Consider the following 21,920-nt stretch of genomic DNA (forward strand, 5'->3'; position numbering starts at 1 on the left):
TGTACAAACTGAACTAATTTGACCATTTACTCCCTCTTCAAGAAGCAACAACTCATGCATGCATTTTTTTAATACAACTCCACAGCACATTTCTGCAACAATAGTTATACATGCAAGCGGAGGGGCTTGCAATGCATCAGATTTCTGCTGATATTTTTTTTGGGGGGGGGAAATATAGGGGAAGACAAAAATGAACACTCAAGACCCAAGCTAACTGTGTAGTTGAGCTTTTGTATTTACAGTAAGATGTCAATATTCACTACAATATTTTTAGATAATTCAAGATGGCAAAGCCCTCGATGTTGGGCATATTCTGGAGGAGTGATTTAAATTCAAATAGAGGTACCACAGAGAAAGACAGATACCTTCTTTTCTCTGTGTGTAGAAGTCTCTAGACGAGTGAGAAGGAGAGTCTTTCTGCTAAATTCAACAGGCTGGTATGAAAGCACAGTGATTAAACACAGAGCGAGTGAGCCGTTCTCAGCCACTCCATGAGCGGAAGCAGAGCACGACAGTACGACAGTACGACTATACTGAACTGAACACTACGGATTAATTCTGCAGTGGGAGCATTCGTTATGAAGATACGTTTGCATTCATTTGTCATTTCACATTTTTACGCTCACTTCACTGATAAACACAACTTTCTTTAAATCCAAACACGATTCAAGCTTTTTAAAGGGAAGAACAATTCATTCAGTATAAGTTACATTACACTCATACGGTCAATAATGATGGATTTAAAGGGAGACATCTGTCAAACTCTCCCAATGGCACATTAGAACAACATGCAGTATTTGGAGGTTTTACTCTTTAACTATTTCCCCGTCCTCACCAGCAGTGAGAGGGTTTTGGTTGGTTTCATGTTGGAGCACATCCCTGAGAACTGGTCACAGCAACAACACATGGTTGCCCTCCTGTGGTCAAGGAGGACTTCACAGTCACGTCCAAAAAAAAATGAATTCATCAAATAAAACATCAATTACAAAGTAACAACTATTAGATACTGTATCTTTATCAGTCAATTCAATAGCTTTTCAGTCCTGTCTAATAGCACATTTACACATATCTTACAAAAGTCATAATATATTGTAAGAAAATAAATAATCCAATGCATTAGTGCAATGCACCGGCCCTCTCAGCGATCACAGTCGTGACTGAAGCCCATCGTCCTGCTCACACACTTTAAAGCAAAGAGAAAACACTACAGCAAATTAACAAGAGCTGTCAAAACGACAAGAAGAAGTTCAGAGTGCAGATGATGTCACAATTATTTACCACAGCTTGAAGCCTATATTTCACTTGCATAACATGACACCATTCAACATTTCCAGGCAGGATATTTACACAAGGCATACAGCACAGCGTCCTTTTCTCGAGACACTCGCAGTCAAAACTGATAGCAGCGTCAATAAAGAGTTCCCTTTAGTTTGGCACTTCCCCAGCTGCCTGTTTATCTGCCAGGCAACCATGATCCAGGCTGAGTATGGCTCCCACAATAACAACTTCTGGTGAGCATCTTCCCCTCTGTCCTTCCAGGTCTGTATGAGAGTGGGAAGGGAAGCAGCGGGGGGTGCCGGGCTGAGCCAACGCTCCTTAAATTCCTCCCGTGTTTGGCAGAAACAGATGGGAGGTTGCGGGATGAGCAAACTGGGCGACGACGTTGAGGCCTGGGGAAGGTTGTTTCCCCGTCTCAAAGCTCTGTGGTCTCCCAGCTCACCTCCCGCGGAACCTGGCGTCATTTAGTCCCAGTGTGGATGACCGTAACGGTGGAGGGCCGCGGGCGCGATGGCTCGGCCACCACGGATGGTTCCTCCAGTGCAGCAGAGGGGGCGTCAGAGTCCTGGTTGAACACTTTAACTGCAGAGGGCAAAGGTTCTATTGGAGGACCTGAGGGAGGAAATACAGTATCAGCAAAGAGTTTTGTTTGACAAAACATAAAAATATTCACACTGCCATTGGCCAGTTGTGCGGCGGTGAGAAAGGAGACGTGGTTTTAACTTCTCCCTCAGCTCTCCTTTGTTATGTGTCACACAACAACTTCTGTCAATTTTTAAATGTCATCCAGGAGAGACTGTCTGAAAATATGCACCGTTATCCCCATAATTCAAAGGATAAAGCATCTGCCCTTCTCTATGCAAGCTGGTTTTTCATTCTGCAATCGAGTAAGGTCGTTTCGGAACAACAAACAGACTTTTTCCGATATGGTCAGACAGCCCGTCGTACAAATAAGTTCTGAGCGAGCACAACCCGACCTCAAAGTCATCAGTCAATACTTAACGAATGCTCAAGCCCGTCTGTGGCCCAACGGTTCTTACTGAAGACGTACATCTTTCAAATAAAGTCACAAATATTTATTTTAATTTTCTTAAAGCACAACACCGTTAGAAAATGTTCCGCAAACTGGAGTAAATAACAATTTTCAGCCCAAGACTAACACATATTTGGTGCTCTGATGAGCACCGCAGCAGGGTGGCAATAAACTACAATGGTCACCGTAATGAAGTCACCCAGAGCAACAGTGTGACTCATTTATGTGTTTTTAATAGTGTTTGGACAACAGCGGAGCTCTATGACATAGAAGAATAAGCTCTATCAGGTTTTGGCTGCACAGACAATACAGTAGGAGCAATTAATGATAGGTTTAGGTCTTTTCTTTGGATTTATTGACAATAAACAAAATATAAAATATCACCAGGCTCATCCTTTAAGTCCTTTAAGCAGATCTTGGCCAGGTGTGTCTGCAACGACTACTGTTGTATTGTGTGATTAAATGAACACAATCGGCTAACCCTCCTCCTAGACCGTATATCAGTGCGCGCGCGCGTGTGTGTGTGTGTGTGTGTTTCACTTGCATGTCACACAAAACAGATTGTACAGGCGCGTGCCTCAGCTCAGTCAATGGCAGAATAAAACAGGCAATAAAAGGTGTGAGTCACCGCAACCATGAGAGATCCTTGCGCATGCAGCCATAACTAGACATCAAAATATTATACAGCAGAATACACGATTAACCGTGGACAGACAAAGAGGCGCATACTCCCTCACTTACTCACGGACGCACGCGAGTGATCGCATGATTCTCCTGGCGGAGATAATAATACTGAGCTATATCAGAAAACTATCTGCTGATAATAAACCATGAGATGTGGTTTAAAGGCCAGGAAGAAGCTAATAAGTGGACCTCGAGTTAAGATTAGTTTGTCGTTGTTGTCAATCGCAGCATATTGAACTGACTGTCACCATTACAATATATAATGAACACATAATAATAACACATGAATCGTCTATTAATTGATTTTATACTTTCGCTGATCTAAAGGTGACGTCTTGACCAACAGTCCAAAATAAAGTTAATTAATGTACAATGATATCAAACACATAAAAGCAGTAAAACCTCACATTGGAAAAGTTGGAAGCAGCAAATGTTTATCTTGTTTGTTTAATAAATGACTTAACTAGTAAACACAGTTCATTAGTGAGGCGGTACTGTCACAGATCTTATGTTACATTAAATGGCTCCACAAATGTAGTGACCACATGGCTCATGTCAAATCAGTTTAGTCTGCTTGAATGACAATGACCCCCTCAGGAGCTTTTTAAACAGTTTCCAATTATCTCAACGACGAGGGCAGCAGAGTGAACAGAGCCGAGTGTGGCACTAAAACTTGGACATGTTTGTGTCTGCAGAGACATCTGAAGTGTCACTCACAGTCCTTCGGGGAGAGCGGGGCGCAGTCCACAGACTGGCTCTTGGCTGGAGCACGACTCTGAGGGGTGGACACGGTGTTGTGAATGCTGCTGCCAAAGCTGGTGCCCAGCTGCAGACGCCTCATGTGGCGGATTACAGCCGTGGCATTGAAGGCTTGCTGTGAAGAGACGGCGTAAACAGACACATGTAATACCAGACAAATCACTGCGTGGTTCTGCTATTCAAGAAGATAGAGAATATTGTGTTTCTGATCAGTCTCATGGGCTCACCCTCCATTTGCTTTTGGCAAAGTTTTTCCGCATCTGTCGACTGACTGATTCGTGTATGTTCTTGCAGAGAGCAGTGTCTCCAGCAATCCTGGAAATTGAAGTCAAGTTTTAGATGATGCAAATAGCAATTCACACATACAAACACAGCATTACCCAAATGGTTTATATTTGGATCTGCAATACCTCTGAGAATCGTCCTCGTGCTGCTTTTTCCTATTTACTCAGATCATTTATTTTCATTCTGCTACAACGTCTTTGTTTGATGCAATGTTTTCGCGGAAGCTCACACACTGCATCTCTGTCTGTCACATTCATCATAATATCTATGTGTGAAACCTTGTCAGTGGAAGCCATTTCTCTCTGTTATTACACCCGCTACTGGTGTCGCAAAACACATATTTGTATGAGAGGCCCAACCTGCCCAGGACCCAAAAGGCCCATTAAGGGCGAACAGACCTATCCATATTGGCCACCTCAGCCAGAGACAGCGGCCCACGCCCGCTCGCTCTCGTTACCTCTGGCTCAGGCCTGGGAAGACATCATAATTGTTCATTAAAGCTTCCAAATTCTTCAAGGATCCTTCAGGATGCCAGCTGCTAATTGGCAGCCAGTTATTCAGCGGATTTCTCTCAGAGGGCTGGCGGTGCTGAGCAGATGTGGGTTCGCGACTCGGAGCCATGGCGACAGATGACAGTGGGAGGACATTTTCTCCATGACAAATGCGCAAGCCTGGCGAGCTGCGTCATACTGCGGTTTAATCACACCAAAATGTGTGTGGTTCCCTGCGATTGTCTGGCTGGGGTGCAGTGTGGTGTGCGGCGGTTAGCTTCTCACCAAGGGTGCTCAAGAGCCTGGTCACATATGAATCTCTTCTCTGGGTCCTTCTCCATTAGGCGGCTGATGAAGTCTTTGGCTGCGGAGGGAAATGAAAAGGTGAAAAACTAGTCAGATGAGAACAGGTTGTGTATTCTGAAACAGCGTAGGGTCCTGCAACCACAAGTTTTTCCTAAGATAGGTCCTGAAAAGTATGTAATTTAGTAGTAATTATAGAGAAAATAGAGATGATGTTCTACTAACGTACTAAATACAAGTTGAATTACTTTAGTTGAACCAGGACATGTTACAGCAGTGTGGAGGTTACAAGATGTGGCCGAGTTCCAAAGGAATTTCCTTGAAATAATGGTAATATTTAAACTTAAACATAATCCTCCATATTTTTTAACTGTATGCATGGCCGTAAAAGACACATTTTAAGCCGACATGCTGACCAGAAGACTCTATGAATTATGAATTGAGAATTAAAGGCAGTAAAAGGTTGTCAGAAGAGTATGCCATTTAAACTACACACACACACACACACACGTCATAGCTCACCGGAGTCTGATATGTCATCCCAATACGGTGCGTCGAACTCATAGTCGGCCTTGAGAATCTGCTCAAAGAGCTTCGAATCATTCTCGTCATAGAAAGGAGGGTAACCACACAGCCTGGAAAGATGAAGATGGATGATTACACAACAACAATCTGTGTGAGTGCCGTCCTCTAGCTGATGTTGGAAACTTTAACCCAAATCTAAAAAAGGATTTGCTGTGACCTAATCTCATTCACTGGCAGTTAGATTGTTCCTATAGCATACAACAGGAGACGGTTCAGAGGGATTATAGAGACGACATGAAGGCTAAGAGGGAAATAAAATAGGATAAAAACGGTTCATATTTTCATATGATATGGATAAGAATGACATGCAAACTGCAGATTAAAAGTCTGATCTTGATTATGAAACAGATTATTCCATAAAAACCACCAGACTCATCCGTGAGGGCTTCAGAAACTCTTCCACTCAATTACCTTAACATTCCTCACACCTAACGAATGGATGACGAGACGAGGGATTTTGTCTTTGCTAACGAGCAAAACCACTTAATTCATTTGGCAGCAACACTTTACACTGAAAGCTTTACAGGTTCTGTAAAATAGGACCAGTAGCTGTGGGAATCAGTCAGACTCCGATCCAATGGTGTATATTAGAATTGGGATTTGGTTTCATATATTTCAGGTCTGACAGTTTTAGACTGCTTTTACGTTTTCTTTGAAGGCGCCACATTGTATTGTTTTTAGAATGTGATCGTTCATATTAATCTTATCGATGTTTTTACATCTTTTGCTATTTCAGCCACGCTATAGAGTGCCTCTCGATGACTTCGTTAGTCCGTTGACTAATACAAAACTTTGATCCAGACTGAAATATCTTGACAACGCTAGGATGATATTCCTGCTCCCCTCAGGGTGAAACCTAATTAAATCTGTTCTTCTTTAAATCTGTCCAATACTTTGATTTATATCCAAAGCTTATGAAATTCCCATCAGCCTCAGCTGTACTTTGTGTTTAGCGCTAAAGCTGTGTTCCAAATCCAAACCAATTCGTCATAGTATGTTTCAGCTTTTAATTTACCAAAATATCAGACTAAACCCTTTGATATTGATAAGAATATAATGTGTGTGATGTTAGTTGTCGATCAAACTGTCAACTGAACTGCTAACATGCTAACGACAGCCTAAGTACAGCCTCACAGAGCTAGCATGGCTGTAGACTCTTGCTTATTTTGTGGTTTTATGATGTTTGTTTGTAACTCTTCACTTTGATCCCTTTCTTGGGCAGGAAACTCTTGATAAAGAGGTTTCTAATCTTAATGAGGTTTTGCTTGTGGTTTCTGAATTTCCTGTTTAAATAAAAGGTTAAAAAACAACAACACATGAAGCATATCAAGCTATCAAACACACAAATAAGTTTCAGTTAATAACCATATTTATATATTTTAAAGTGAAAACTTACAGAATATAAGCGATGACCCCAATAGACCAGCAGTCCACAGCTTTACTGTAGGGCTTCTGAGCCAAAACCTCAGGAGCTGGAACAATGAAGTTAATTATTAAAAATGGTCAGAAAAACTAACAGTCATCTAGTGTTTTGACCATTCACCATGACACAGAGGCTGGAGAAGAATGTAAATGTGTGTTGGTTTGCTTGTAGCAGATGGCTGAGATTAGGTCATGTTTAGCCAACTAGTGCATCTAATTATCTCGGAGGATGTTTCCAGAGCTCAGACGGCGTCCTCACCAACGTATCCTGGAGTCCCACAGGCGGTGGCCATCACGTCACCCGTTCCCTCCATCTTTGACAAGCCAAAGTCACTGATCATGATTTTGGATTCATCATGGGGACTGAAGTACAGCAGGTTCTCCGGCTTGAAATAAGAGAAAAAGAGTTAGACGATTGCATGTGTGTTTGTGTCTTCATATGACCTCATGTACCGTTTGTGTGGATTCATTTCAGTCATCCTGGCGGCAAGATATCAGACAAAATGTGAAACTAAATCCCCTGGATTTGTCAGTGAAGAGTTGGGTCGTTTTACAGCTCATCCAAGAAGCTTCATCAGTTTTACCTGAGAAGGAAAATCCCCGACATTTAACCTCTGTGGGTGATCCTCATAAAGCTCTCACGTAATGTCATTCACTCAGGTTAAATAGCAGGGATTTCCCCTTCTCAGTACGACTGAAAGGTTCAGCTCAGAGTGAACTCACTGTTGTACCTTTAGGTCTCTGTGCACTATGCCCATAGAGTGCAGATAGTTGACTGCATCCAAAACCTGCCGAATGAGCCGACTGGCATCCATCTCTGTGTAGAAACCTTTCTCCACGATGCGGTCAAACAGCTCGCCTCCAGACACCCTGTCACCACAGACAAGTTCATCAATTTATTTTTAAGTGGTATGTTCTTTGTAATATTAGTATATTACCTGATCACAAATGATTGATTTCATGTAAAAACACTGAATACAAAAAGTTGGTTGGCTGACTAGTATTTGTCATTAGTACCAGGTGGGCTACATGTAGCTGCACTTTAGATCCTGCAGATTGTGCATTTACTGTCAGGACCCCCAAACGCTATAACAGAGTCCTTGTGGATTCATTCCTTTAAATCTATCCTAAAAAAATATATATTTCCACACACCTGCATTTCTCTAGAAAGGGGTGGTTTTTCGTGAATTGTCAGTTTTCAGTTAATTTGATAGACTACATGTTTATTGATCAAAACACTTGCATTGTCCAAATTATTTTAGTTATTCAGTTTGACCGTGAAGCCCTTTGTACCTTTGTAACAATAAAGATTATAATCATTACTGGGACACAACAATGACACTGGTACACGTTCAGTACACGGAATGGACAACATAATAGAAAGATCTCATTCAGCACAGTGCAAGAATTGACTGGATGATTCATTTTTCGGCAGTTTACAGTGTGGGCTACTTTATTTTTGCAAACGCAGTTTTTCCAGTATTCATCATATGACATCATGACTTCTGAGTATCGTTCTTTTGTCACATTATGTAACCCTGAAGGGTTTGCAACTGATGTACCAGAAATGAATCTCGACTACTTTAAAAATGCATTGACAAAAGGAAAAAAAAAGAGTGACTCATGTGCACGCTTTCAAGGACGACTGGCAATCACCATTTTTACAAGTGAGACTTCAAGGCAACATTACGCACCTTTGCAGAGCTACAATGAGAGCAGATAATCACTTGTGCATTAGTCACAAAAGCTGTTAAATGATGTTGGAAAGGTCTCTAAAATAATGACATATGCCACACAGGAAAACGGCACAGAGCTTTACACACATACACCTTCAAACACTGAAATACAGTTCACAAGATATTTGCAACATCAACGTCCTCAAATATGACCATTAGGTAGACTCAACATCTGTGACGGCCTCGACTCAAGCTGAAGCTCAAGCATTCTGAGCTTAAAGAAAATAAGCTTATTCACTTTGTTGACGACAGCATTGAAACCGTTGACTGTACGCCGGTCAATGATAGTCACCTTACAGTGTAAGGTGACTATCATCTCTGGTTGGAAATGAGTCCGCCTACAGGTGGGATATTGACCATTGTAATGGTCATTTTTTCCCTAGTATATATATATATATTTCTACTGTGTATATTGTACTCATGCATAAGTTTTGCTCTGAACTTTGTTGAACTTCACCATGTCTCTGTTGTGCAGAAGAATAATTCTCCTTTGCCTGTTCACAAAGATAACTAACTGTGTTTTATGAGAATGTTGCAGCACCAAGGCCTTTGGGCCACTTGCTTTGGTTGCTGACCGTTTATTTTTCATTGTTGTTCCTGTCAGTCTGAGGCCGAAATGTCTGTAACATTGGCCATTGGCCCCCACCTTTGCTCATTCTGTATAAAGAAAGCTTGTTCACTTGGTTCTTCCTCACTGAGACTGTACGCATTCTGTTGTGATGATTGAACCTTCCCTGCGCAGAGAATAAATACTTAAAAGACAACCTGGTTTTTGGTATTCTGTGTTTCAGCATTAAAAGACTCACGCAAAGCGGGTATAGGAATATTTTCCACAACACCATCTGGTGACCTCGTGCGGACAACTTAGAGCTCAACGCTCTAAAGACAGTGGACATGGTTGTGGATTTCCGCAAGAACGCAGCCCCACCTGCCCCCATCACCCTGTGAGAAAGATTGTAGCCGACCCCTCTCACCCTGGACAAAAACTATTCGAGTCCCTTCCCTCAGGCAGGAGGCTGCGGTCCATCAGGACCAAGACCTCACACCACAAAAACTGTTTCTTCCCGTCTGCAGTTGGGTTCATCAACAAAGCCCGGGACCCCCGCTGCCTCAGACACTTACATTCCCAGGACAATTTCTTACAGCTACACACCCTTGCACATCTTCTCTCTATTAATATACACTTGCCACTTTAATAATATACTTGTTTTAACATACTGTTATTTACTTGTTTGTTTACCATATTTTATTGCAAATGTTTCCATTGTTAAATGATGTCGCATACTAGTGCACTGTGTTTAGTGTGAAGCAGCACCGAGTCAAATTCCTTGTATGTGCAGCGTACTTGGCAATAAACGGTTCCGATTCTGAAAATTAAAACATTTCATTATCAGTTATAATTCTCTATATTAGTGTTACTTTCTAGTATTGTAAATATACATACCATCAAATATCATCTGTATATGATTCTATTATTTTATATCAACAAATAAAATGCTCTTGTTTTCCTTGTGTCATAAAAACATTCTGGTAGAAATGAATACAAATCTTTTTTATCATGCAGCAGACAGAATATTATTGCATCCAGGTGTCTGAGTTTCCTGGAAATACCTTCAGAACAGATGCCTCGCTCTGTGACTTAAATATGATAATAATAATAATAATAATAGTTGAGACGAACAATCCGCCACACGACCTCTGCCACGGACAGATATTAGTGTGGTATCAATCTTCTTATCTAACCCTCGGAGAACAATATTATGTAATATCTCGTTGATCTTTAAAGCATTACTGTATTCACTCAAGCATTCATCTGAGGGCAAAAATACCACAAGGACATAACACTTATTCATGACAAAAAAAAAAAACACATCAAAATAGATGTCCGAATGGGAGACAAAGAGCTAACCCAGACAAAACAAAGTGGAGAGTTGATGTACTTACAGCTGCATTATCAGGTACAGATGGTTTGAGCTCTCGTAGATGTCCTCCAGAGCCACAATGTTCTCATGCTTTATCCTACAGGGGGAGGACAGAAAATTCACTTTGCTTGTAGTCAGCCTCGGTTCATTTCAGCACAGCCTTAATGAGGAGCAATTAGCTTCTTCTTTTGTTAAAATCATGCCCTGCCAACTGAAAACATTATTTGTTTATTTTGCTTTATTTAGCAGCAGTTTGTAATCACACTGTGTTTGTGCACGTGTATATTCACGCTCGTTGAAAATCAAGCTGCAAAGTGTATATTCACACAATGGAGAAACCTTTTGTGTGTGTGATGGAGAGCGAAGGGGGCGGGGGGTGGGGCAACTCTCATCAAGAGGGGCACCTGAAGAAAAGATGCTAGGAGTCTGTGTCCAGGCAACCAAAGAACAAGGTTTTACAAAAAAAAAGCCTCTGCAAGGAGACATGCAGATGACAGAGCGTGCTCACAAGGGCAGTCTGCTGAAAGGGAGGAGGTGGGGGTGGAAGAGGAGGAGGCGGTAGAATCTCAAAAGGACCAAACAACCTTCACAACTTCCTTTCAGAAAGAAGTCCTGAACGAAAATGAGGTTGCAGTTTGAGGGCTGTTAGAGACTAACAGAGCCGAGTAAAGAGTGTGAAGAGAGGGAGAGAAAGGGAGGAGAAATCAAAACAGCAAGAGAGAGAGAGAGAGAGAGAGAGAAAAAAAAAGGGAGGAAGTCAAAAGGATAGCAACTGTAACCAGGCAACTACACCCAACAACTGTCGAGCTCACTTCAAGAGTGACTGATAACGGAGCTTCTCGGGGGAATTACCCATCAGGCCCTGGAGGAGGATGGATTGTCACCTGGTGTCAGTGCAATCCTATCATACCCTCAATGTGTGTGTGTGTGTGCGTGTGTGTGTGTGTGTGTGGGGGGTGTGTGCGCATTGTGAAGACCCAAAATGGTGGATAGATGAGATTCGACAAGTAAGTCACTTAAGCCTGTCAATGGCTGATAAATAAACTGAGAGGCACCTGCATCCCAACTCTGAGTCATTACTGAGAGGAGAGACACACACACACAAGCTTCCCCGAGGACGCCGCGAGGTGGTGACCCGTTTTTTTTCTAAAGTGGTGTTCTTCTTCTTCTGCAAACTCCCCCGCGGCTCAGCCATGCGGTACCTACTTCCTGAGCACGGCGATTTCATTCTCGATACTCGTCTCCTTTCCCTTCAGCGCCTTTTTCGGGATGCACTTGATCGCCACCATCTTTCCCGTGGCCTTCTCCCGAGCCATCACCACTTCAGAAAACGCACCGCTGCAAGAGACAGAGAGAAACATGTTAGTTCTGCATATGCACTCAGTCAATATTGACACCAGAAAACCTATTGTCAGTGAGTAGATAGAGGGCACTCAGAGGCAGACAGGCCAGAGTACACAAACAGCATATTGGGAATATTTGCTGAGAACTGGCAAAGTCCCCGACTATGGCCAACAGCCGTCTGTGTTGGCTTACGCTCGGTGCTCGTGTGCAGCCAAAAGCACGGTAAACACTCTTAAAACCTCTAAAAAAAAACACCCATTTAGGACGGCAGAGAGCGTGTCTTCCTCGGACCATCTGTCTCCGTACATGAGAGCCTTTAAAAACAAATGCGGAATTAAGGTAATATTTGCTCAAGCAATCTGTATCTGTTGATATGACACCACATTCAATCCACCTTAATAAATCTCGCTGAGCAGGCAGCGTGATTGCTTCCAACCCTCCTTTCTTGTTTTTATTACACACCTTCACGGGCACCTTTTTTTCCTCCGTGCAGCCTCAGAAGGGTTTAATGCGAACATGTTAAAGGATGGTTTGACTTGAAACTCTCAGGGTCAAGGACCAAAACAACTACTGTGATCTAAAAAGAAAATCCGTGATCCACTGATGAAGTCATGACTGTGATGAAAGCTTGTTTGCTGCAAAAGGATCAGCATAAGAAATAAAATGGTGAACTGAGCCTGAGGCCAAAGTGCTGAGATTTTTTGGAGAGCTGCGATCCAACTGCAGTTCATAAATTCTTGATCAACTCTTCTGTTTAGAAAAACATGCAGTTTTCCATTATTATGGTCTACAGCTAATAACTACAGCTCTGTGGTTTGACATTTTCTCTTACTTTTTGTCCTCAGAACTTTATCTTTAACATCATTAATTAATTAATCCATTGAGAGGGCCGTCATTAGATACACAACACAGCAAAATGCTCTATAAATGATATACGCAAGTAATGAGTTAGATCTTATAGGCACATACTGTATTGAATTCAAATTTTTCCAATATTTAACATTTCACATCGCAGTCCTTTTTGTTGGAGCTTTTGCCAGAAGCCATTTCTGTGTGAAGGCTTTCTTGCTTGTTGCTTTTTAAGGAAATATTCATGCCATAAATGTGGCAAACGGTGATGTTGCCAAAGGTATAATGTAACAAAAGATCAATCAACTTCTAATCCACCATTATCTCTTTAGTAATCTCTCGCCAAAAAAAAAAAAGGACAAGCCCAGAGAATATGAAAAGAGCAGCCATCTGCCTCCTGCGTTATAATTTCCTTCCTTTCTGACAAAATGTTTAATTGCAGAAATAAGCGTCTTGTTGGATCGTCATTACACAAAAGTGAAAGTGACATAATACGTCTTAAGTGATCCACCGCCTTACAAAAAGCACGACGGCCAACATCAAAAGGTCCATTATGTACTCAAAGTGTAATCAGTTCCTCCCAACGGGCTCTAAACTCTGAGTAATAAAGTCGTCGTTAATAATGAACGGTCGTGTTTGATACTCAAGATCTTCCTCTGTAATCTTCCTCTATGAACTCAAACAGACACATTTCGTGGAAAGCTTTAGAAGTTTTATTTTTCAGACTTAGTTATAACGCTGCGGGTGCTGCTCTCTCTCTCTCTCTCATCAAATTTACTTTAAAATGAACACTTACACATAATGGTTTACTGGATTATGGGTCCATAAATGTGGTCAACACACGTCTCTCTCTCGTTTCCTCAGTTTCGTTGTTGTCTGTTCTCACTCGTAGCTCTGCTGGTGGCTGAAGTCTCTGTCACACTGGAGAGCAATTCATGTTTTGTTCCTTTACATTTTATCTGCGGACTTCACGATAGTTGTGCAGAACAAAATAAGCATTATTAAGGACAGGAAAGTCCTCCGTTTTGTGTCCGTCCTCCTCAAAGCTCAAACCTTAAAGGCCTTAAAGTCCGACCGAGGCCATCAAATCCACGCTAATCTCTCACGCCACCATCACACGGGGGGAGGGGGGGGGGGGGGTCAGTCAGAGCCACAACACATAAACACCGACTGTGAACAAAAAACACACCACCGGGTCGCAAAGCCCCGGCCCCAGGTGAGGTGAGGTTGAACACACTCAGAGGGCTTGGAGCGCATGCCCCACCGACTTTGACCTCGTTCTGACGTGTGATGTGGGACAATATGTAAATTCATGGCCTTGAGTAAGTGAGGGAGTGTGTGCGTTACTTGCTGGCCTGTCACACCACTATCTTCCCACCACAGCTGTTGCCGTGAGGACCATGAGCATCATTTCTGTTCAGCGCATGCGACCAATCTCCCCGGCTGTGTGGACATGAGGAGAAGAGAAAATTCCTCCGCCAGCACACAGAGTCTGTCAAAAGACTCTCTTGCTTGCTCGTTGTTTTTTTGTGTGTGTTTTTTTCAAAGCACGCTTTCTGCAGCAGGTGACACACAATGACGAAAACCACAGGAAACCTGTGAACTCACTGAGAGGGTGGTTGGAGCATGTAGCACCATTTCTGTCCCTCTGCGAACCGCATTGACAAGCAGCAACATCACTTCCTGTGAATGACAATATGACAGAATCCAAGCCTGTGACTTCCCTCGCTCCGACAACGCACGAAGCGCGGCAAACTGTGCTGCAAGCATTCAATCTATTAATTCCTAATTCACAGGAAAGAAGAAGGTGTGATGCGTGTTGGAGACATATGGTGATGCTACTGCCCACATGCTCTCTCTGCACATACATACACACAAAGATACAGCAAGCACACATAGCTCCAGAGCTGAAGCCATTAATAGATTATTCGTGTCAGTCATTTTTCAAGCAAAATTTCAAAACATTTGCTGGTTCCAGCTTTTTCAAATGTGAAATGTTGCATTTTGCTTTGTCATATATGATAGAAAATGAAATATCTTTAGGTTTTGGACAAATAAAGCAATATGTTATTCATTATTTTTTCATAGACTAAACGATTAATCGACAAAATGATCAGAATCGATGAGTAAAATAATGGTTAGCTGGAGGGCTACAAAACTCCACCATCTATGTGACAACCAGCACACGTAATTTATCTAAATAATCCTCGATGTGATGATGAGCATTAAGTGATGAGAAACCTCCATCTCATCCTTTATTGAAAACTAACTCTATTACGCAAGATAAATACGAGTGTAGGGCTGCAAAATGCGTCTGACCCAGTGCCACAGACTGCACAATCAAGTCAGCACACTGACTCACTTGGTTGAATAATAATATTTGAATTTTAAGTTCTTCCCAGAGCCACCGAGCTCCCTCTTCACGGCTCTTGGATGACAGTATGAGATGTGTGTGTGTGTGTGTGTGTGTGTGTCTGCAGTCACATAACACCACTACACTATGTTTAGGACAGCCGAGTCAAACCGGCTGACTAATGTGAAATGTGAATGTGGGCGGCGCTCAGTGTGAAACCTGCGGCTGATGCTGCAGATGCAAAGTGAAGTCGTGTATCAAACAATCCAGAAACAGAAAACTTTTTCAGGCTGCGACCTCAGCCGGTCGACCTTTAGCGATTATGAACATTAAGAGGGGGGGGGGGGGGAGACTGAGCCTGGCTTATTGACATTCACTTCATTGCGCTATCACACTGAATCATCTCGTGTAAGATGCATTACAGCGGCCCGTTACGCAACATATGGGATGGAAAAGTCAGACTTGATAATCCAGGTGGAGCAATAACTGGAGCAAAGTCACCCTTCAACGACAGCTTCAACCAGACACATGACAGATCATACAATCTATACTTTCAGAAAAATGCAGGTAAAATGAATGACTACAGCTCGGGTATATCGGACAATCACCGATTCTCCTAATCACGAGTCATCAGAATAATTGTACAGTAAACATAAATGTGCACGGTTAAGGAGGCAACAGATAGTTGTAAAGTTACACAAAACCCTTCTTTTTAACAGATATCACACCACCATCTGCTAAACTGTGATAAGCTACTCTCTTGTAGACTGTAGTGTAAACAGGTGCTACTTTCTGCAATGTGCGCTTTATTATTGTCATCATCATCATCACATGGAATACACCAATACTGGCCTTTCTGCTTCAGGATCAGTAAGTTAGTAAGTAAGTTAAATAGTTTACTGTAAAGAATCTTTATAAGGGCAATACTGGAAGAAGTATTCAGATACTTTAAATAAGTAAAAGCTGTGATACAATAATGTAGAAATACTCCATTACAGTCGGGCTAATACTGGATTTTTGAGGCCAATACCAAAGTGAAAAAAAGTATAATTTGAAGATACATATCAGCTGATATTTTTGTTGCCTTCATTTTTTTAATTAAAGATCTGTTTTAGGGTTGAAAAATGTTGATCTATTATAATTACAAGCCAGTACAAGCAAAAGTCCTGCATTCAAAAAGTTAAAACATACTAAAACTCTGTGAAACGTATAGAAAGAAAAAGTACTCAGGCAGAACGTCCCCCGTCAGCGTAACATTATTAGTTATAAATAGAATATTCTTACCGGTTCAATAGCCAACAAGCAGCATTTCAAAGCTGCAGCTGGTCCAGGTGGAGCTAATTTAAAATGCTTTACCTCCTCATGGGTAGTTTATTCTAAAATGTACCGTATTTTATAAGACGATCACATGCTTTCTATGTGAAATCTCAACTAAGCTGAACCGATATGTCAAATAATCAATTGACAAATATAGTCAGCCTCCATTTTGATTCATTTAAATCACTTTTCAAGCCCAATTGCAGCTTACATGTAAAGATATGTTGCTGTTCGTTCTCTTATTTGAGAGTAAACAGGATATTTTCATGTTTTCAAACATGTTGCCTCCATCTTAAGGAAAAGTTAATAAAGCAAAGTAAAGTATGAATACCTCAGAACTGTCCTTCAGTTACTTTCCACCAGTACATCAATGCAGCTGGTTTTCATGTCTGGTTCTTGCTGCCTGACCAGCCAGCACTGGTTCTCTGTCCTTCCAGGTAGTAAACTGCATCGATCTGGTGCTGTGGAGTTAAATCAACTCCAATAATACAATTTGAATGAAATCCAGAAGCTCTCACAGCGAATGACGCTGGAAACCATTACCCAACAACACACATGGACCTGAGGCTACTTTCCAGGAATGTGTGCCTCAGACTGATGATCAAACAGAGAAAGATGGTCCGTTTACAGGGTGATAAGAGCCGATGCCACTCATAAACAACTAAAAACGGGAGACATATCTATCGCTCGGGGGAAATGTTTGGCAGAAATCTGTCTGAAGCCTCGGATCAGTCCGTTGGAGAGAAGCTGAATCATTTTAATAGGGGTGATTACCGCTTCCTGTGCTTTGATTCAGGCCAGTCTGGTACACTTCAACTCCCTGAGTGCAGAGGATGGTACACTGTGGCTTTGCAGGCATTCACTGTGGTGGGAGGGACATGGATACAAATGGAGAGCATTAAAACATACTACGCATCATCTCCTTTGACTCTCCATCATTATGGTCAACGACAAAGTGTCTCCACCCACAGGGAATGTAGCTGGAGGACAGTGGTAGTGGGAAGTGGTCGGCAGTGGCTTCTTCAGAGGGAGCAACCAAGGACTATATCCTAGTTGCCTAGCTGCCATTTTCCCTGCATCAAGGACCAAACTAGTCTCTCCACCAGCCGCGTTTCAGAAAATGATCAATGAATGGAGGCGGGCACTTTAATGCATCACGAACGAGTGCTTTGTCAGAGCCAGGGTCAGTGTAATATCGAATGTAGAGGCCTGTTTATTCATTCATTTCAAGGATTTTCCTCTTTGATGGCAAAAAACGAGTCATTAAGATGTGACTTTAGTCAGCAATAAGTGACATGAATGTGTCACCTAAGCTTTGATCTCACTTTAATCTCAGAAAGAGGGACTCTGGAAAAAAAGATAGAAAAGGATGACGCTGGAAAGCGTGATTTTTGGCCATGACATTTAAAACAAATAAAGGAGAGCCTGCAGCTTCATTCAGACACCACCCACCCCCAACACCATACGTAAGCCCTCTGGCATGAAGGTAGAGACGTGTGAAACGCAGAGGAACAGCTTTTATCCTCAGGCCATCAGACTGATCTACAAATCCAATCCACCTCACCATGCAGGAAGCACCCATTTCCTATTGATAAATAACAATATAAGCCAATATTATTTTTACTAAATCATGATTTCTATAATAACAATGGATCACATAGCGATAGGGGTCACTCGTACTGAAGAGCCCACGGGTCCCCTCAGCTCCTCAGAGCGTTTCTGCATCTTTCAGCTCATTGTTTAGCCGTCCAGCCTCCAACTTTACTGCTCAATCTCATGGCGTCGTTTTCAACTAGAGCATGCAGCTTTTTTCAGAGAAGAAAATCGAGCATGTGGACAGAAACACGACTCCAAATGAATGATAGTGTTGTTCCGTAACTGCTGAATGTGTAAATAAGCTAGTGCAAACATATATTTTGCATTTCTCCGCTGCATTTTCTTGTTATTTATTAGCCAAAATATACAGATAACGATATATTGACAATAAGCCATTATTGGCAATAGGACATATCAGCCCCCAGTAGGGCTGCTCTGATCCGATACACAGTATCAGAATCCACAGTCACCTTTATAAGCAGATTGGCCATCGTGCAACTCATGCACATTAAATACAATTTTTAAATTGTGATGGCCGCTGACACAGATTTTAGAGCCTCATGTTACCTTACAAAAAAAACGATGCTCCGTATCAGCAGTTACTCGGAGTCTCGTAAAGAGACTTTGTGCATCCGTATTAATCAATTGGCTCTAGTCGGGTGGTAAAACACGTGTCAGACAAACATCAACATCCTCACTGGGAGTAGCGGGCCCCCTCCTGCTTGCACATTTACAACACTTGCCAACTGGGATCTCTGAAGGTTACTTCATTTGCTCCCACAGAGTATCAGCAGCTTAAGGCTCTGAAATTAGCCACAAGGCAAAGTGGCAGTGAAGCAGGAGGACCGGCTTCAGTGGCGAAGATCTCATTAGCCCGCTAATGCTAGAAAACAAGGGCAGGAAGTGTGGCCAAAGCACTGACACTGCCGCGGGCTTCCTCCCCAAAATCCTATCAATATCTAATCAGGCATAAGGTTCACAGTAAGGCCTCCAGCTGGTGTTGAAATACAATCTTTGTGTGGTGGAAAATGTACACTTAACTAAAAGCAAACGTAGCAAAAGCACAACAATACCTTCAAAATAAAAAGGTAAAATGAATGCAGCAAAAGAGCCCATGTCAGTTTTGTGTTGTTTCATATTTTATTCTTATTACTGCTGGTATTGTTGTAGCTGGTGGAGGTGAAGCTAGTTTCAACTACTTGACTGTTTTTATTTTCAACAATGCATCATATTTCATAAACTACCCACCGGTTTAGTGTGTCAAATATTAATCTGCTAAGTAACTCCTCCGTGTAATGCCGTTGAGTCATATGAAATGTGATAACTCAAGTAAAGTACCTCAAAGTTGTACTTTAGCATAGTACTTGAGTAAATGTACTTCCACTGCAGGTGTGTGGAGAGCTGCAGAGGGATGATCCCTCTTGGACGCTGACAGGGAAACCTGATGAGGAAGCTACAGTTGAAAAGGGGGAGCAGCAGGAGGAGGAGGAGGAGGAGGAGGAGGATAATCTACGCCTCTTCCTCTGACCAACACTCCTTCCCCCCCCCAGTCCATTTTTAATCCTTAAGCAAAGCTGCAGGGCTTCTCTGCCCCAGGAGGCCTGTTGTGAGCCCTGCTGGGTGACAAGGTGACTCGATTAAGACGCACAGGAACTAGCAAATGGGACTTTCTCAAAGTCAATCAGGGGCGAGGACGCTCTGCACGATGTGTGTGCGCGCCGAAGATGTGGGCGAGGGATGCTTGTTCCTCCAACCTGGCCGTTGTGCGGACAGTAAATCACGATGATTCACTGGTGTTATTCAGAGGCGCTTCACACACACACACACACACACACACACACACACACACACACACACACACAGATGAAGGCCTTGGGGAAATCAGAACAGCCTCCAGGTAGGAATGTCTGACTGTTTAGTGCAGCAGATGAAGTGTCGAGTGCGCTTTATGAATCACCGATCTGGAAGAGATTTTTATGATGCTGCTCCTCAGGAAAAACAGGTCTGCCGTCATGCCAAGCAGCACAAAATGAGATGATGAAGACAGATTATGAAGTTTACGCAAGCTGCAGCATAATATATTACAACAGCAAACCACAGTGTGTCGGATGTATCATCTTCCCAGTTTCACTATGAACAAGGTGACTACAGGCCGATTTTTTTTTTTTTTTTTTTTTGCTCAGCTTGACACCACCAGAGTCCAAATTCAAGAAACAAACAGGTTTCCACAGGGAGACCCCATCCTCCACACGGCCCGTCCCCGAATTTCCAACAATACAAACATCCCCTCGTTAAAATTGTCTCATTTGAGGGAGGACGGACACGTCTTTAGGGGACAAAGACCCAGCGGTAAAAAAATTTGAGATTTACTGTGTGATGGCACAACGTTGACTGCCTGAGACCTTTAGCAGTTTGGGGTCTTCCATTCAGATGCTCTCTGTCAGCAGAATAACTTATTCAAAGAGGAAAAGACTTGAAGTCAAGCAGCACTAACAGAGGACCAAAATAAACTCCGGAATTTGTGTCTCTGTGGTCCAATGGAAATAGAATAACTTCAACCAAAGTGGTCCCTAAACGAATGTAAGCCAACAGTTCTCACAGTGTTTACAGTGTCTGTAAACCCAGACATAGCGTTTCTCTGCTACAAACCCGCCATTCTGTTTGAAGAAAGAAAGAAAGAGACCAAGAACATGAAGTCACCACAGATGGTCCCTCAAATTTGGGAGTTGATTTTCAGTTACAGCCCCTGCTGTTTCTTTGTCATAGTTGTTATCATGTTGTACAGAAACGACCCCAAAATAAATGGCTGCCTGCTCTGTGCGCCTACATGCTTCAGCGCTGATCTGTGGGGAAGAATAATTAAAAACAACACGCCGCAGTAGTTTCTTGAATGAACTGTGACATAACGAGGGGCATCACGCGTGTCTGACTTCACACATCATTGTGTCTCGCGAAGCATCGTTTCCGCCGACTGAACAATTAACTGAGGCTTGAATATGAATTTATTAAAATAAAAATGTCTCTTTTTTTGACGGCTGTAAGTTCAAAAGGCCCTTTCTCTATCTGCCGAGCGGTTCCCCGTTAATTCAACGAATATTCAACAGCTGTCCGTCTGCTTTTCATTTCCGTTAAATCGGTGCAATGTGTCATTTGTTGTCTGCTAATTTGCACAAGTGGATACAAAGTTTCTCGTCGCCCGTAGGGCTGCGTTATCTTGTTACTCACGTCCCAAGGACTTCCTTGAAGTCAAATATCTTCTTGATATCATCGACAAGCTTTTTCCAAGATCCATCGCTGGACTCGCCGTTTTCTTTCGCCATTTCGCACCAGGGGTGCGGAGAGGAGGAGAAGGAGGAGGAGAAGAAGAGACGCTGCTGGAGGATCACAACAGTCGTCTCACCCAGACACAGCAAAAAAACAACAAAAAAAGAAAAGTAGTGCACTTATGTATTTCGCCAAGGGCTTCCTGGCTATGTGTCAGACTACCTTGCTTCCTCAGCCCATGCATGCATGCAGCCAGGCAAGCCCGAGGAGGAGAGGTATGTCCTACCCAGAGAGGTTATTTGACTAATCTGTTTTCACGTAGCGGATCCCGACTCTGAGCTTCCCCGCTGTTCAGATCACTGTTGACGGGGAAACCAGGCTCTCCCCCTCCTCTTCCTCCTCTCTCTCCTCCCCGGGGCGGGATTCAGTCAGTGTCGAGGCGGCGATGCGGTGAGCTGAGGTCGGGCTACCTGCAGGTTGATGACACTTGGCAGTCACATCCGAGCCGCTGTGTGTGTGTGTGTGTGTTATCGAGTCCCACCGACCGCCCTGTGGTTGTTCTAGCAGTGGGAGGAGTGGGAGGTCTGTCTGACAGCATGCACGATGAACGATTTAAGTGTTCGCATTGCACCAAACCACCGGCCCGGTGGTAACTCTGCCGGACCGGTCGGAGTCAGTGTGTCTGCTGAGAACACGTTT

At 42.8% G+C, this 21,920-nt stretch overlaps 1 protein-coding gene across 3 annotated transcripts; it reads right to left on the minus strand.

The window, feature by feature from the left end:
- Positions 1 to 993: 993 nt before the first annotated feature.
- On the minus strand, positions 994 to 21,753 carry camk1db (calcium/calmodulin-dependent protein kinase 1Db). 3 transcript variants are annotated; one of them, XM_076089332.1, is made up of 11 exons: positions 21,444 to 21,753; positions 11,705 to 11,836; positions 10,521 to 10,595; positions 7,572 to 7,710; positions 7,100 to 7,226; positions 6,815 to 6,890; positions 5,356 to 5,468; positions 4,816 to 4,894; positions 3,982 to 4,069; positions 3,713 to 3,869; positions 994 to 1,890 (listed from the first exon to the last, which is right to left on the minus strand). In XM_076089332.1, the coding sequence occupies exons 1-11, from the start codon at positions 21,467 to 21,469 to the stop codon at positions 1,739 to 1,741; spliced, it is 1,164 nt and encodes a 387-aa protein (XP_075945447.1). In that variant the 5' UTR covers positions 21,470 to 21,753; the 3' UTR covers positions 994 to 1,738. The 3 variants fall into 3 exon arrangements, with proteins under 3 accessions (XP_075945447.1, XP_075945446.1, XP_075945448.1); XM_076089331.1 differs by having other exon boundaries at positions 21,183 to 21,753; XM_076089333.1 differs by lacking the exon at positions 21,444 to 21,753 and adding an exon at positions 13,488 to 14,517.
- Between the last annotated feature and the right edge of the window lie 167 nt (positions 21,754 to 21,920).

Source organism: Anarhichas minor, unplaced genomic scaffold, assembly GCF_050575085.1.
Source record: "Anarhichas minor isolate MPS153535 unplaced genomic scaffold, ASM5057508v1 ptg000011l, whole genome shotgun sequence".
Lineage (NCBI taxonomy): Eukaryota > Metazoa > Chordata > Actinopteri > Perciformes > Anarhichadidae > Anarhichas > Anarhichas minor.